Here is a 13,612-nt window from a genome sequence, read left to right as displayed (position 1 = left end):
GGTGTGAGTTTTAGGCCCCCGGGTCCAGGACGCGAACTGCGGTTGACCATGTGGGAGTCCAGCGACATAGCCATTACGCTAACTGCTGGTTCCCAAAGCCACAACTCTTAAGAACTTTGTTTTTGCATATTGTTTGCTAATACTTTATTTTAATAAACCTCAAAACCTGAAAAAAAAGTTGAATTTTAAAAATTACTGGTGTTATCGACATCACTAGTAATGTTCGGTGGATAGCACTAAGCACTGTTTTATTAAGGTGGTTAAATACTAATTTCTTTTGGATAGCTTTGGAAAAGCTATCCTTTTGAAAAAAAGGATGGGACCAGCAGTTAACGTAATGGCTATGTCACTGGACTCCCACGTAGTTGACCGCGGTTCAAGTCCCGGACCTGGTGGCTTAAACTCACACCAGGTGCATGTGCGTGCATGCACAAGATCATGAGAGGAGAATGGAGGAGAAGGGATTGCTGCATGGCCATCCCCTCTGGGAGTGATTTCTCGCTTTCTGTCTGTCTGTCTGTCTCTGTCTGGCGAGTGCACGCGCCCTATAGCATAAACCTCTCCCAAGAAAAAAAAGGAGACAGACAACAGAGTACTGGGCAATAATTGTTAACAGCAGAAACTTGACTGCCACTGCTTTAGACCAAAGTAAATGGAGTTTCAGAGAAAGGCAGTGATTGGATTAGAAATAAGCCTGGGTTTTGTTTTTTTCTTTCTTTGTTTTTGTTGTTGTTGTTGTTTTTTCTAGTTTGCTACAGGGCACGTGTGTTTGCCAGAGATAGAGTCGGGGACAGGCAGGCAGGCAGGCAGAGTAAGAAATGACCGTTCCTACCACCCAGGGCAGGAGGCGTGGCCATGCCACAGTCCCTTCTTCTCCGTTCTCTTCTTGGGATTTTGGACACATATATACACACACCTGGTGTGATTTTTAAGTTAGCCTTTGTATTTCTCTTTTGCTTTGGAATTAACAAGGGACTATTTCTGAAGATGTTTGTAATTTGGTTTGTGTGTGTATTCAAGCCCATTATTTCAGAGATTAATTTTTTAATGAAGATTTTCTTATGATACATACATATCCATATACATTAATATACTCTTTTAAAAAAGTTTTATATTTTATGTTGTTCCTGTCCCACTTATAGAAACGGAAAGTGAAAATGAATTTCGCCCATTGGATGAAAGGATAGATGAATTTCACCCCAAAGCAACAAGAACTCTCTTTATTGGCAACCTTGAAAAAACCACTACTTACCATGACCTTCGCAATATCTTCCAGCGCTTTGGAGAAATTGTGGTATGTTGCTTTTGCACTAAAAGCAGTTTTATATCTCTGCCATAAAACAAAGTATAGTCTGATTATATTTGAAAGGTGATTCTTTATGGTATAAGGAATATGTTTCTCATTTGTTTTATGTTTTTTATTTATTTGTTTTTGTAATGTGCATTACATCATAAGAGAGAGTAAGAGAAAGCACCCGTCAGTGGGGCCTGGTCACACCATAATCTCTTCTTCCAGTTCTCCATCCAGTCAGCATCCTGGACATGCATGTGGAGCCAGGATGTTTTGTAAGCTGCCAGGGCCAAGACTCAAACCTTGTTAGTCATGTGGGACCAAGCTTCCTGTTAACTACTGGGCTTGGGGGATAGGCCCTGCTTCATCTTATTTATTTATTTATTTTTTAAGTTTTTGCTGTAGGGTGCATGCACTCGCTGTGGAGAAACAGTGAGAGGGAAAGTGAGACATCAGTACCTAGAGGAAATGGCCATGTTGCAATCCCTTTTGGGATTGCAGTCTCCTTTTGGGATTTTGAGCATGCAGACACATGCCTGGCATAATTTTCAAGCTACTGGCTCCTGGACTCAAACTGCATTGACCCTATGGGAGTCCAGCACCTTAACCACCATGCCACTTGCTGGCCCTTGGCTTTATTGCATTTTTAACTCCTATTAATAGATGGTCTTGGGCCAGAGGTGACATGGAGGTTAGGATGCTGGATCTCACTGGCCAACCATGCATTTCAAGTCCTGGACACAGCGTGATTTTTGGATGCATGTGTATGCATGCCTAAAATCCCGAGAGAAGACTGGAGGAGAAGACGTTGCAATTGACTCTCCTCCCACAGCCCCTGCAAGGGGCAATTTCTTACTTTCCCACACTCTGGTGAGCATACACTGCCCTATTAATTACAAACAAAGCACAGCAAAACAAACTAGAGAAACCCATTAAGTACTGTCCTATATATTTATGTAAAAACATATGTATTTACTTTGTGTGTGTGTGCGTGTGTGTGTGTGTATAATATATAATCTCAGCCATTTTTTGTTCCTTGGGTCTGTTTTAGTTCCATCTCTAATCCTGTAGGTTCAAGGGAAAATCTGGAAGAGAAAACATACTTATAAAAAAGCAGCAGTGGGGCCAGCAGATAGTGTGGTGGTTAAGGTGCTGGACTCCCATGTGGCTGACCACAGTTTGAGTCCTGGACCTGGTGGCTTGAAAATCACTCTGGGTGCATGTCCATGCGTGCCCAAAATCCCAGGAGAAGAATGGAGAAGGTATTGCATTGTGACCTTGCCCCCCAGGGGTCTTTGAGCTGGATGAGAAAACAATGACATCTTTATTTTTGTAAGCCTCTAACTGAAAGTTAGCATCTGCCCCATTAGAATGAAGGCAATAAAACCTGGGAGTGTTTGTGGTGACCACGACACGACCCAAATCACAGGTTTTTCCACATCACTTTACAGTTGCTGTGGCTGTTTTATAGTCAAGATGATTTTTCACCTGTTTGCTAGACCTTTTTTTAAAATTTAACTTTTTAATTTAATTTAATTTTAATCGAGAGGGACAGAGCGAGTGAGCAAGCAAGAGAGAGAAAGAGAAAGAGAAAGAGAAAGAGAAAGAGCAAGTTGCCAGGTCTGGGACTCAAACTGTGGTCAGCCATGTGGGAGTCCAGTTCCCTTAACCACTATGCCACCTGCCAGAGTGTCCTCCCACCCCTTTTTAAAGAATTATCTACTTAGGGACCAGCAGATGGCATAATGGTTACATCATTGGACTCCCATGTGGCTGACTGTGGTTTGAGTCCCGGTTGCAGCACCTTAAAACTCAGGCTGGGTGTGTGTGCATACATGCCCAAGATCCTGAGAGAAGAATGGAGGAGAAGGGATTGACCATCCCCCCTGGGGGGGTGCCCTCTCACTGTCTGTCTCTGGTGAGTGCACACACTCTATGACCAAAAAAAAAGGCAAAAAACCCAGCAGCGGGTCAGCCCTGTAGTGCAGCAGTTAAGTGCTGTGTGTGGGCATTTGACTCTCACGTGGCTGACCACAGTTTGAAAACTATGCTGCGTGTGTGCACTCCCAGGACCCTAGCGAGATGGAGAAATGAAGGAAAAGGATTGCCTTTTGATCAGATCCAGACAGGGAGCGCCTTTTACCTCTCTTGCACTCATGCATGCACACGCACACACACCCTCTGGCAACATTAAGCAGCAGGTGAGTGTGTGATTGTTGTGTGATCACAATGTACATCAAAAGTACCCAAGGGATTAGTATTGATAGGATGTGGATGCAATGTGCTGGAAACTCAATTCTATATATTTTGTTTGTTTGTTTGTTTGTTTGAGAGGTTTTTTTCACTATAGGGCGTGTGCGCTCGCCAGACAGAGAGAGACATAGAGACAGAAAGCGAGAAATCACCCCCCAGGGGGATGGCCATGCCGCAATCCCTTCTCCTCCATTCTCCTCTCGGGATCTTGGGCACGCACGCACATGCGCCCAGCGTGGGTTTTAAGCCACCGGGTCCGGGACTCAAACTGCGGTCGACTACGTGGGAGTCCAGCGACATAGCCATTACGCTAACTGCTGGTTCCCTCAACTCTATATTGAAGGGTTTATTTTTTTCTTCATTTTCTTCTTTAAAATTTGCTAATGAGCACATGTGCTCATTAGCACATATGTGAGAACACCCCTCCCATGGGGGATGGCCACGCCACAGTTCCCTGTCCTCCATTTTCCTTTTGGGATTTAGGGCGTGCATGTACATGCATCCAGCGTGTTTCTCAAGCCCCTAGGTCTAAGACTCAAACCACACAGTTAGCGTTGTGGGATCCAGCTGCTTTAACCACCATGCTGCCTACTGACCCTGAAGTTTTAATTAGAATCACTTTAGGGGCCAATAGGTGGCATGGTGGTTAAGGTGCTGGATTCCCATGTGGCCCACTGGGGTTTGAGTTCCAGACCCCATGGCTTGCCTTCTCACTTTCCCTCTCTTACTCTGTCTCTCTCTGGTGAATTAAATAATACTGATACTAATAAATGAAATTAAATAATTCTAAAAAAAATCATTTTCTATATTTTGTAGGACATTCTCAAATGTAAGGATACAAGGATTTTTCTGTCCCCTGTGCCTTAAAACTTGAGTCAATTTATAGTGAAAATAGTTTGGTCACAGCTTTACGTATTTAGAATATACTGTTTTGTTCTGTTTGGAAAAATAGAGAAATTAGTTCTGTCTTTCTAAGACACTATCTTTTTTAAAAGAATTATTTTATTTAACTTTATTGCTTTGTTGATATATTTCAATTTGACGGGGTGCGGGGGAGGGAGAAAGCGAGAAAGCAAGCCACCAGATCTGGGACTCGCACTATGGTCGCCTCTGAAGGAATCCAGTGCCCTTAACCATTTTGTGGCCCCTTTTTTTTTTTTTTTTTTTTTTTTTTTTTTAAGAGAAGTTTTTGCCATGGGACATGTGCATTTGCCAGAGAGACAGATAGAAAGCAAGAAATTACTCCCCAGAGGAGATGGCCATGCCTCAATCCCTTCTTCTCCATTCTCCTCTTGGGATTTTGGGTACACATGTATATGTGTATGGCATGTTTTTTGTTTTTTGTTTTGAGAGATTTTTGTTATAGGACACATACGCTCACCAGAGAGACAGGAAATGAGAAATTACCCCCGGAGGGGAACAGTCACGCTGCAGTCCTTTCTCCTCCATTCTCCTCTCAAGATCTTTGGGCATGTATACATACGCGCCTGGAGTGAGTTTTAAGTAGCCAGATCCGGGACTTACACTGTGGTTAACTATATGAGAGTCCAGCAGTGTAACCATTACACCATCTGCTGGTCCCAACACTATCGTTACTAAGTTTAGAAATTGCTCTAGTGTATTTGGATGTTGGAGAGAAAAGAACATTTTAGGTAGGAGCAGCTGTGGTTAATCTTGCAGGGATATGGATGTGTGTGTGTGTGTCCATGTTTTTGTTCATCTGCTTATCCATTCTTATTTATGTACTGTTACTTTAAGCAGAAGATCTTTTTACTTACTTCTTTCACAAGAGAGAGGGAGTGGGGAGGACCTTTAATAGGGTCTTGTCATGCCACAATCCCTCCCCCTGCCAACCTCACAGGACCACAGGCGCACACTGGCACCTGGCATGTTCAAGGCAACCAAGGATTAATCCCTGGCCTTCTGTATGGCACCAGCACCAGAATGATGCCTTCACCACCTGGCGCTGTGGATGGACCAGATACTGTTTTATAAGATGCCGTCTAGTAAAAGAAACACTATCTGTGCTTGTCACTGAGCTAAACCATTTATGGGGACTGGAGGCAAGAGATGAAAGTGGTTGATAGAGAATGAGAAAATAGAAAAACTAATATATTTACAGAAATATATTAGCAAAAACATTCATTTTGGGGGGCTATCCAGTAGCATGGTAGTTAAGGCTGCTGAATTCTACATAGCCTGCTGTGTGGTTCAAGTCCCGGAGTTGGTAGGTTGAAAAACATGCCCAATACATGTGCGTATGTACCCAAAGTTCCAAGAAGAGAACTGAGAAGAGATTGCGAATTGGCCACCGCACCTTTGAGGGGTACTTTTTTTTTTTTTTTTGAGAGGTTTTTGCTATAGGGCGCTTGTGCTCGCCAGCCAGACAGAGAGAGACAGAGAGACAGAAAGTGAGAAATCACCCCCCAGGGGGGATGGCCACGCCGCAGTCCCTTCTCCTCCATTCTCCTCTCGGGATCTTGGGCACGCATGCACATGCGCCCGGCGTGAGTTTTAAGCCACCAAGTCCAGGACGTAAACCCCGGTTGACTACGTGGGAGTCCAGCAACATAGCCATTACACCAACTGCTGGTCCCGAAGGGTATTTTCTTACTTTTCTTTTTCTCTCTCTTTCTCTCTGGTGAGCACACACTATAGCAGATTTAAAAATAATAAGAATAATAATTGTACTTTTTCAGTTATTATTTTATCCACAATACCACATGTACTAGAGAGAGAGAGAAAGAGAAGCACCTTTAACAGGGTCTCATCACACTGTGACCTCTTCTTTACCCAGCCCTCTAGCTCCTTAGACCCTAGGTGCATATGTGCCAGCCATGTTTTCAGGCTCGTTCCAGAGTCCAATCCTGGTCCACTGCATGGCTTCCAACATAGCACTTCATTTGCTACTCACTACCCCACCAGACTGCGCCGCTTTCTTAATTATTTTGATTTTTCAAGTTCTTTTGATTCTGTGAAAGTAAAATATAATCTGATACCACCTCTGCTGCCTACCTAGTTTGGTGACATGGAGTTCTCTTACCTTTAGACAGTTGTGAATTATTTTATTTGCTGTTTGGCATTCAGGAGTCTGTAGTTGTTCAAACTACTAGACATATTTTTATTTAACTATAGCTGCCACTTTAAATTGTAGCAGTATAGGAACCAGCAGGTGGCGTAGCGGTTGTTGCTGGATTCCCACATGGCCTACTGCAGTTCAAATCCTGGACCAGAGGCTTGGGGCTCACCCCGGCACGTGCGTATGTATGTTCAAGGTCCTGGCGTGGCCAACCTTTCCCTCCATCCCAAGTCAATTTCTTGCACGTGCCCTATGGCAACAATCTCTTAATAAATAAATAAATTGTAGCAGTATAAAAGGTATAGTCGAATACGTGGATGCATTCTCATCACTAAGGTTGCTAAAAATTGGGGCTGGTAGTGGCATGGTGGCTGAGTCACAGGACTCCTGCATAGCCAACCACAGTTCAAGTCTCAGATTCGGTGGCTTGCTTTCTCACTTTCCCTTGTTCTCTCGCTTTGGTCAAATTAGACAATAATAAATAAATAAAATCTTTTAAATAGGTAGTAGGTGGCAGATGTAGGACTATAAGCCAGGTATTTATTTGTTTATTTAAAAGAATTTGTATTAATTTTATTTATTTATTCCTTTATTTTAATTTGACCAGAGACACATACAGAAAGTGAGAAAGCAAGCCACCAGGTCCAGGACTTGAACTGTGGTCAGCCATGTGAAGTGTCCAGTGCCTTAGTCACCACACACCTGCTGGTCCCTATTTTTTTTTTTTTTTAAATGATTGCTAAAAATTGAGTGATTATTTTGTTTTAAGAATATTTAGTTGTCAGGCCAGCCCTGTGGTCTGGTTAAGGAAACCAGATCCCACTTTGCCAATTGCAATTTGAGTCCCAGTCCTAGCAGCTGATAACACACATAGCACATGTGTGTGAATGTCTAAAATCTCAACAGGATGGAGAAATGGAGAAGGGAGTGTGGTATGACCATGCCCCACCAGAGGGTGCTTTCTCTCTGTTTCTTATCAGTCTTTCTCCAGTGAGCACATGCCCTCTGGCAATAAAAGGAAAAAAAAAAATACGGTTCTCAGTAAAGTAAGTCCCTCAGTATTCTGTTAGAAAATCATAACCTCAGGCCACCAGTGGCATGGGTTAGGGTGGCTGGGTCCCACGTGGCTGACTGGGCGGTTTGAGTGTTGGTCCTGGCAGCTTGAGAAACATGGCGGCCACGAATATACCTAAAATCGTGAGAGGTGAATCAGAGAAAGGATTGTTGCATAACCATCCCGTGGGGTGTACTTTCTCACTTTTTCTCTGTCTCTGACTCTGTGGAGAGTATACGTACTCTCGGAAAAGTTTAAGAAGATAGATAAGTAAAAGGAAATTATAATCTCATCATTTTAGCCATTGCTGATGGGTGACATCAGTTTCTTTTTCTTTTTTTTTTTCTCTTTTAATTGGCAGAGCTAGAGCATGTACTCACTAGAGAGTGAGAGAGAGCGCGACCCAGTGGGGCATGGTTGCACTGCCACCTTTTTTCCCCATCTCTTCCTCCCACCAGCATTTTAAGCATGTGCACCTGGTATGTTTTTCAAGTTGCCAGATTGAGATTTGAACCATTGTTGGTCACACGGTATCTGGCCCCCTCTCTATATATACACCTAACTGTTGTGCTGTGAGGCCAGCCCAAGTGTCACTGTTTTAAATTATATAAAAAGTTGCTAAACTGGTCTGCTGCCTTCTGATAACAGATGGTGTGGTAGCTGGAAGAACTTTTTTTGGTGAGTCTGAACACATCAGTGTTCTGAGATTTCTCTTAGATGGAGTTACCCTGGGTTTGTACAGTCTACTTATTGACAAAAATCAGCTCATGCTTACCTTACTTTGAATAATTTTGAGTATGGTGTATTTCCTTCTTTATTTATTTAATTTATTATTATTGTTTAACTTGTAATAGTCACCAAAGAGAAGAAGTGGGGGAGAGGGAGAAAGTGAGAAAGCAAGACGCCAGGACCAAGACTTGACCCTGGTCAGCCATGTGAGAGTCTAGTACCCCAATCACTATCCCATCTGCTGACCCCTGGTTCATTCCTTTGTGGATTTCATTTGAGAGGTTTTTGCTATAGGGCATGTGCACTCGCTAGAGAGATAGAAAGTGAGAAATCACACACACACACCCCCCAGAGGGGATGGGCACGCCACCATCCAATCTCCTCCACTCTCCTCTTGGGATCTTGGGCATGCACGCACATGCGCCCAGCATGAGTTTAAGCCACCGGGTCTGGGACTTGAACCACGGCCGACCTCATGGAGTCCAGCCACATAGCAATTATAGCAACTGCTAATCCCCATGGTTCATTCCTTTGTTGAGGACTAATCAAATAGCTTTTAAAGTACATTACTAATTTTGCTGTTTCCAGCCCCTAGGAAGGATTATATCTCATCACCATAGTTGTTCTGCAGTGCATGGCCAAGGTCATTATTAAGTACAGATTTTGCCATCTGATTTTTCTCTGGATTATTGTCATGTCTTAAGTTTTTCATCACCTTCTTTCAGTAGGCAGAATTGGAGTGTCAAGGTACCACTACGGGCTTTGTGTATTCCAACGAGATGGGAGTATTCCTTTTTATAAACTGTTTCTTTAGTCCAGAGATAGTGTTCTAGCGTACCTCCGCAGTACTTTGTGTGTCTATGTATCCATTCATTCTGAATATGAGTAGTTATTGTCAAATTTATCAAATTTATCAATTACCAGCCTTTGTTCAGTTTGGATATATTATAATGAGTACTCTCATTCAGAATTGCATGTCTTAAATCACCTTTTTTTTTTTAAGTTTTTTTTTTTTTGCTATAGGGCGTGTGCGCTCGCCAGAAAGACAGAGAGACAGAAAGCGAGAAATCACCCCCCAGGGAGGATGGCCATGCCGCAGTCCCTTCTCCATTCTCTCGGGATCTTGGGCACGCACGCACATGCGCCTGGCATGAGTTTAAGCCACCGGATCCAGGACTCGAACTGTGGTTGACTACATGGGAGTCCAGCAACATAGCTGCTGGTCCCTTAAATCACTTTTCAAAAACTTGGCTGCTTTAATTCTACTCTTCTCAGATACTATATTTTGGGCTGACCTGGCCCCATATAAGGATTTTGAATACTTCAGAGGGAATGATTTCTTGGGATTTCATTAAGTAGGCTTTTTCTTTTTTAACAATTATTTTTATGTAACTATTTATTTATTTACTTACTTACTTTCTTATTTATTTTCATTTGACCAGATAGGGTCAGAGAAAGAGAGAAAGTGGGAAAGGATGCTGCCAGGTCCGGGACTTGAACCACGGTTAACCATGTGGGAGTTCAGCATCTTTAACTACCACATCACCTGCTGGCCCCACTTTTTTTTAAAGAGAGATTTCTCTATAGAGTGCATGCAGTCATCAGAGAGACATGAAACAAGAGAGAGACAGAAAACAAGAAATCATGCTCCAGGGGGATGACCATGCCACAGTTCCTTCTCCATTCACCTCTTGGGATTTTGGGCACACATGCACATGTGCCCGGTGTAAGTTTTAAGCTGCCGGTTCCTGGACTCAAGCCACAGTCCACTCTATGGGAGTCTAACAATATAACCATCACGCCATCTGCTGGTCTACCCTCTCTCTCTCTCTCTCTCTCTCTTTTTTTTAAGCTAGGAGGCTTACGTGCTTGCCAGAGAGAGGAGAAAGCACCGTCCAAGGGGCACGGTCATGCTGCTGCAATGCCTTTCCTTTTTGCCTCCTTTAGAGATTTTGGGTATGCGCGCACTCACACCCGGTGTGTTTCTCATACCTGTGGGACAGGGACTCCACTGCACAGGTGACCATATGTGATCACCCGCCTTAACTACCATGCCACCTGCTGGCCTAGGAATAATGTTTTTATTATATTTTGGATATATACACTGTATATACTTGGTTTACTTTGATATTTCTTTGCTCACATATTGCTAAGCAGTCTTGATTTGCTTTTTCAGGATATCGATATTAAGAAAGTGAATGGAGTTCCTCAGTATGCATTTTTGCAATACTGTGATATTGCCAGTGTTTGTAAAGCTATTAAGAAGATGGATGGGGAATACCTTGGAAATAATCGCCTCAAGGTAAATTTATTTGCATAAGTTATTAGGCTGTTTTGATTTTCTTTGTTTATGAAGGTTTGGAGTTTTCTGTGCATATGTCTGATAATTTAAAATTGTACTTAGGGCAGTTAGATAACCATAGAGGTAAAATACTTGTTTGCGTCCTCATCCTACTATACTTTCCTTTAAATTAGTACGTGATTAGCCAGGCAGGATTACTTTTAGTAAATTTCTATTGGATTTTAACCAAATGATTCTCATTTGAAATGCTGAGTTGATAAGATTCCTACACACGATTAGTTTCCTCAGAATTCTGTAGTTGAATAATAATTGTTAACTTTACTAATAGAAATTTTACTTTTTATATTCAGCTGGGTTTTGGGAAGAGCATGCCTACCAACTGCGTATGGTTAGATGGGCTTTCTTCAAATGTGTCGGATCAGTATCTAACACGACATTTCTGCCGTTATGGGCCTGTCCTGAAGGTAGGTGGGAGGCTTCGATGTGTGGCTCAAACTTACGGATTCTGTTTCTGGGTATGCTATCCTTTAGTCCCAGTTTCTAGGGATGCCTTTTCTTTTTCTTTAGCAATTCACACATTAAAAATCTCTTTGGTAAAATTTGGTCTACAAGGGCATTTACATCAGTTGGAACCAGCAGATGGCATAATGGTTACATCACAGGACTCCCATGTCATTGTCTGCAGTTCAAGTCCAGGACCCGGCAGCATAAACCTCAAGCTGGGCATGTGTGCGTGCGTGCTCAAGATCCCAAGAGGAGATGGAGAAGAAGGGATTACAGCATGGCCATCCCCTCTGGGGGATGATTTCTCGCTTTCTGTTTCTCCTTATAGAAAAAGAAAGAAAGAAATCTCTTAAATAAATAAATAAAACAGCGCTAGTTATAACCAAAGTTCATGGAAATTCTCTGTTGATTGAATATTTTAAAATTTTTTTTTCAAGTATGTTGATATTTTTTTCTTGAGCCCAGAATAGAAGAATGCTTTATGTAAATACAGTACAACAGTCAGTCAACTCAGAGAAATAAAGCACAGAGAAACAAAAGACATAACATACCTCAAGCTACAGTATCCACAGTTCTAAGCAGTCCCTGTACATTTTATTTTGTGTCCACCACAACGTACATCACCAGGAGAAGCCTGAACGTTTTTCTAGAATAAAATACATAAGTATAAATATACATTTCTTTGCAGTGTCCTTGTGATTTAGGATTTTGTTGGGACTGACAACGAGTCTGGTGGAGGAGGCTCTTATTGGTTTGGTTTTGTTGTTTTTTTATATATAGGTGGTGTTTGACCGTTTAAAAGGCATGGCCCTGGTTCTCTATAATGAGATCGAATATGCACAAGCAGCTGTGAAAGAGACCAAAGGGAGAAAAATCGGTGGGAATAAGATTAAGGTATGCAAATCGACTTCGATGGAAGCAAAACAGAACTGTCTCTCCCCATCCCCCCTTGATAGTGGGCATTTGTAGGTTGTCAGCAAAGGGATAAGAATGTCTACGTCTTCAGTTGTTAATGGGAATACTGTGTGTGTGTGTGTGTGTGTGTGTGTGTGTGTGTGTGTTTTGGCTTGGGTACCTGTGGGCACAGGACCTTTCAAAGCATTAGCCACAGATTCCTCTCTCAGAGTCCTCTTATTCAAAATAATGTGCTTTCCCCACTCCTGAGACCTAACACTCGTGTGTGCGCAGCACAGGCCTGCCCCCTTAGCTTCCCACTGTGGGGCTGGTGTCAGTCCAGCTTCCTGAATGATTGATTGTCGTCATCTTTTTCCTCTTCTTAAAGAATGGGTAGCCACTGGAAACGACGTTTTGTCTGGTGTGTTTATTTTAAAATTTGATTCATGGTAGTTTGAAGGAATTTATAAACTTAATAGTTGTAATGATTAAATAGTATGTTTGAAATAAAATGTCAAGATGTTGATAGCAGATGAGTATAAGTTTTGGTGACTTTGAGACCCAGCTGTGATTAAAGTTTGTATGTTTGGGACCAGCAGATGGAGTCATGGTTACGTCACTGGACTCCCATATAATTGACCGAGGTTCAAGTCCCGGACCCAGTGGCTTAAACTCTTGCTAGGTGCATATGCATAAACGCCCAAAATCCTGTGAGGAGAATTAAGGAGGAGGGATTGCAACGTAGCCACCACCATCACCACCACCACTACCACCACCACCACCACCACCCTCGGAGGGTGATTTCTCGCTTTCTGTCTCTGTCTCTCTCTCTGTCTGGTGAGCACACACCCTATAGCAAAAATCACTCTCGCAAAAAAAAAAAGTGTGTATGTTCTTCCATATTTGTTTTATGTTATAGTAAATCGATATACAACAGAGATTGCTGGGTTGAGTTGATCTGATTATTTAATTGCCAATTTAGAATCCTGGTAGGAATTTATTTTCCATTTCACCTTTTCCACATCTTCAGGATTGGGTTGTGGAACTTTAAACTCCATTTCTTTCATCAAGATTTGCATAGAATTTGAGAAATTTGTAGTTTTAACAAAATTAGTTTCAGTTGTAAAGACTGCTTTATTTTATTGAGATAAATTTCTCTTTTCCTGAAATTTCTCCACAAGGGTCATCTTGTAAAGGATTTTCAAATTGGTAACATTTTCAATCATTAAAACCTTAAGCTTGGGAGGGGGCAGCAGGTGGTGTCGTGGTTAAGGCACTGGACTCCGACATGGCTGACCGTGGTTCAAGTCCCAGACTCGGTGGCTCAAAAATCACACCAGGCACATGTGCGTGCATCCCCAAAATCCCAGGAGGAGAATGAAAGAGAGGGAATTGTGGCGGGGCCATCACCCAGGAGCGTGATTTCTCACTCTCCCCTTCACCTCCAGCAAGTATATGCATCCTGGCACAAAACCCTTTACACAAATAAACAAAACCTTAAGCTTG

The 13,612-nt window shown here is 42.5% G+C and overlaps 1 protein-coding gene across 1 annotated transcript in view; it reads left to right on the top strand.

Moving 5' to 3' along the window:
* The window catches only part of SPEN (spen family transcriptional repressor), a gene marked incomplete at its 5' end in the record, with an annotated part of 95,329 nt that overhangs the window by 63,625 nt on the left and 18,092 nt on the right, over positions 1 to 13,612 (top strand). The window contains 4 exon segments of the mRNA XM_014586557.2: positions 1,143 to 1,294; positions 10,583 to 10,708; positions 11,059 to 11,172; positions 11,993 to 12,106. Of these exon segments, the coding sequence (XP_014442043.1) occupies positions 1,143 to 1,294; positions 10,583 to 10,708; positions 11,059 to 11,172; positions 11,993 to 12,106 (506 nt within the window).

Source organism: Tupaia chinensis, unplaced genomic scaffold (genome assembly GCF_000334495.1).
Source record: "Tupaia chinensis unplaced genomic scaffold, TupChi_1.0 Scaffold000146_1, whole genome shotgun sequence".
NCBI lineage: Eukaryota > Metazoa > Chordata > Mammalia > Scandentia > Tupaiidae > Tupaia > Tupaia belangeri.
The sequence above is the reverse complement of the archived record's forward strand: the minus strand, read 5'-3'. Positions and strand labels throughout refer to the sequence as shown.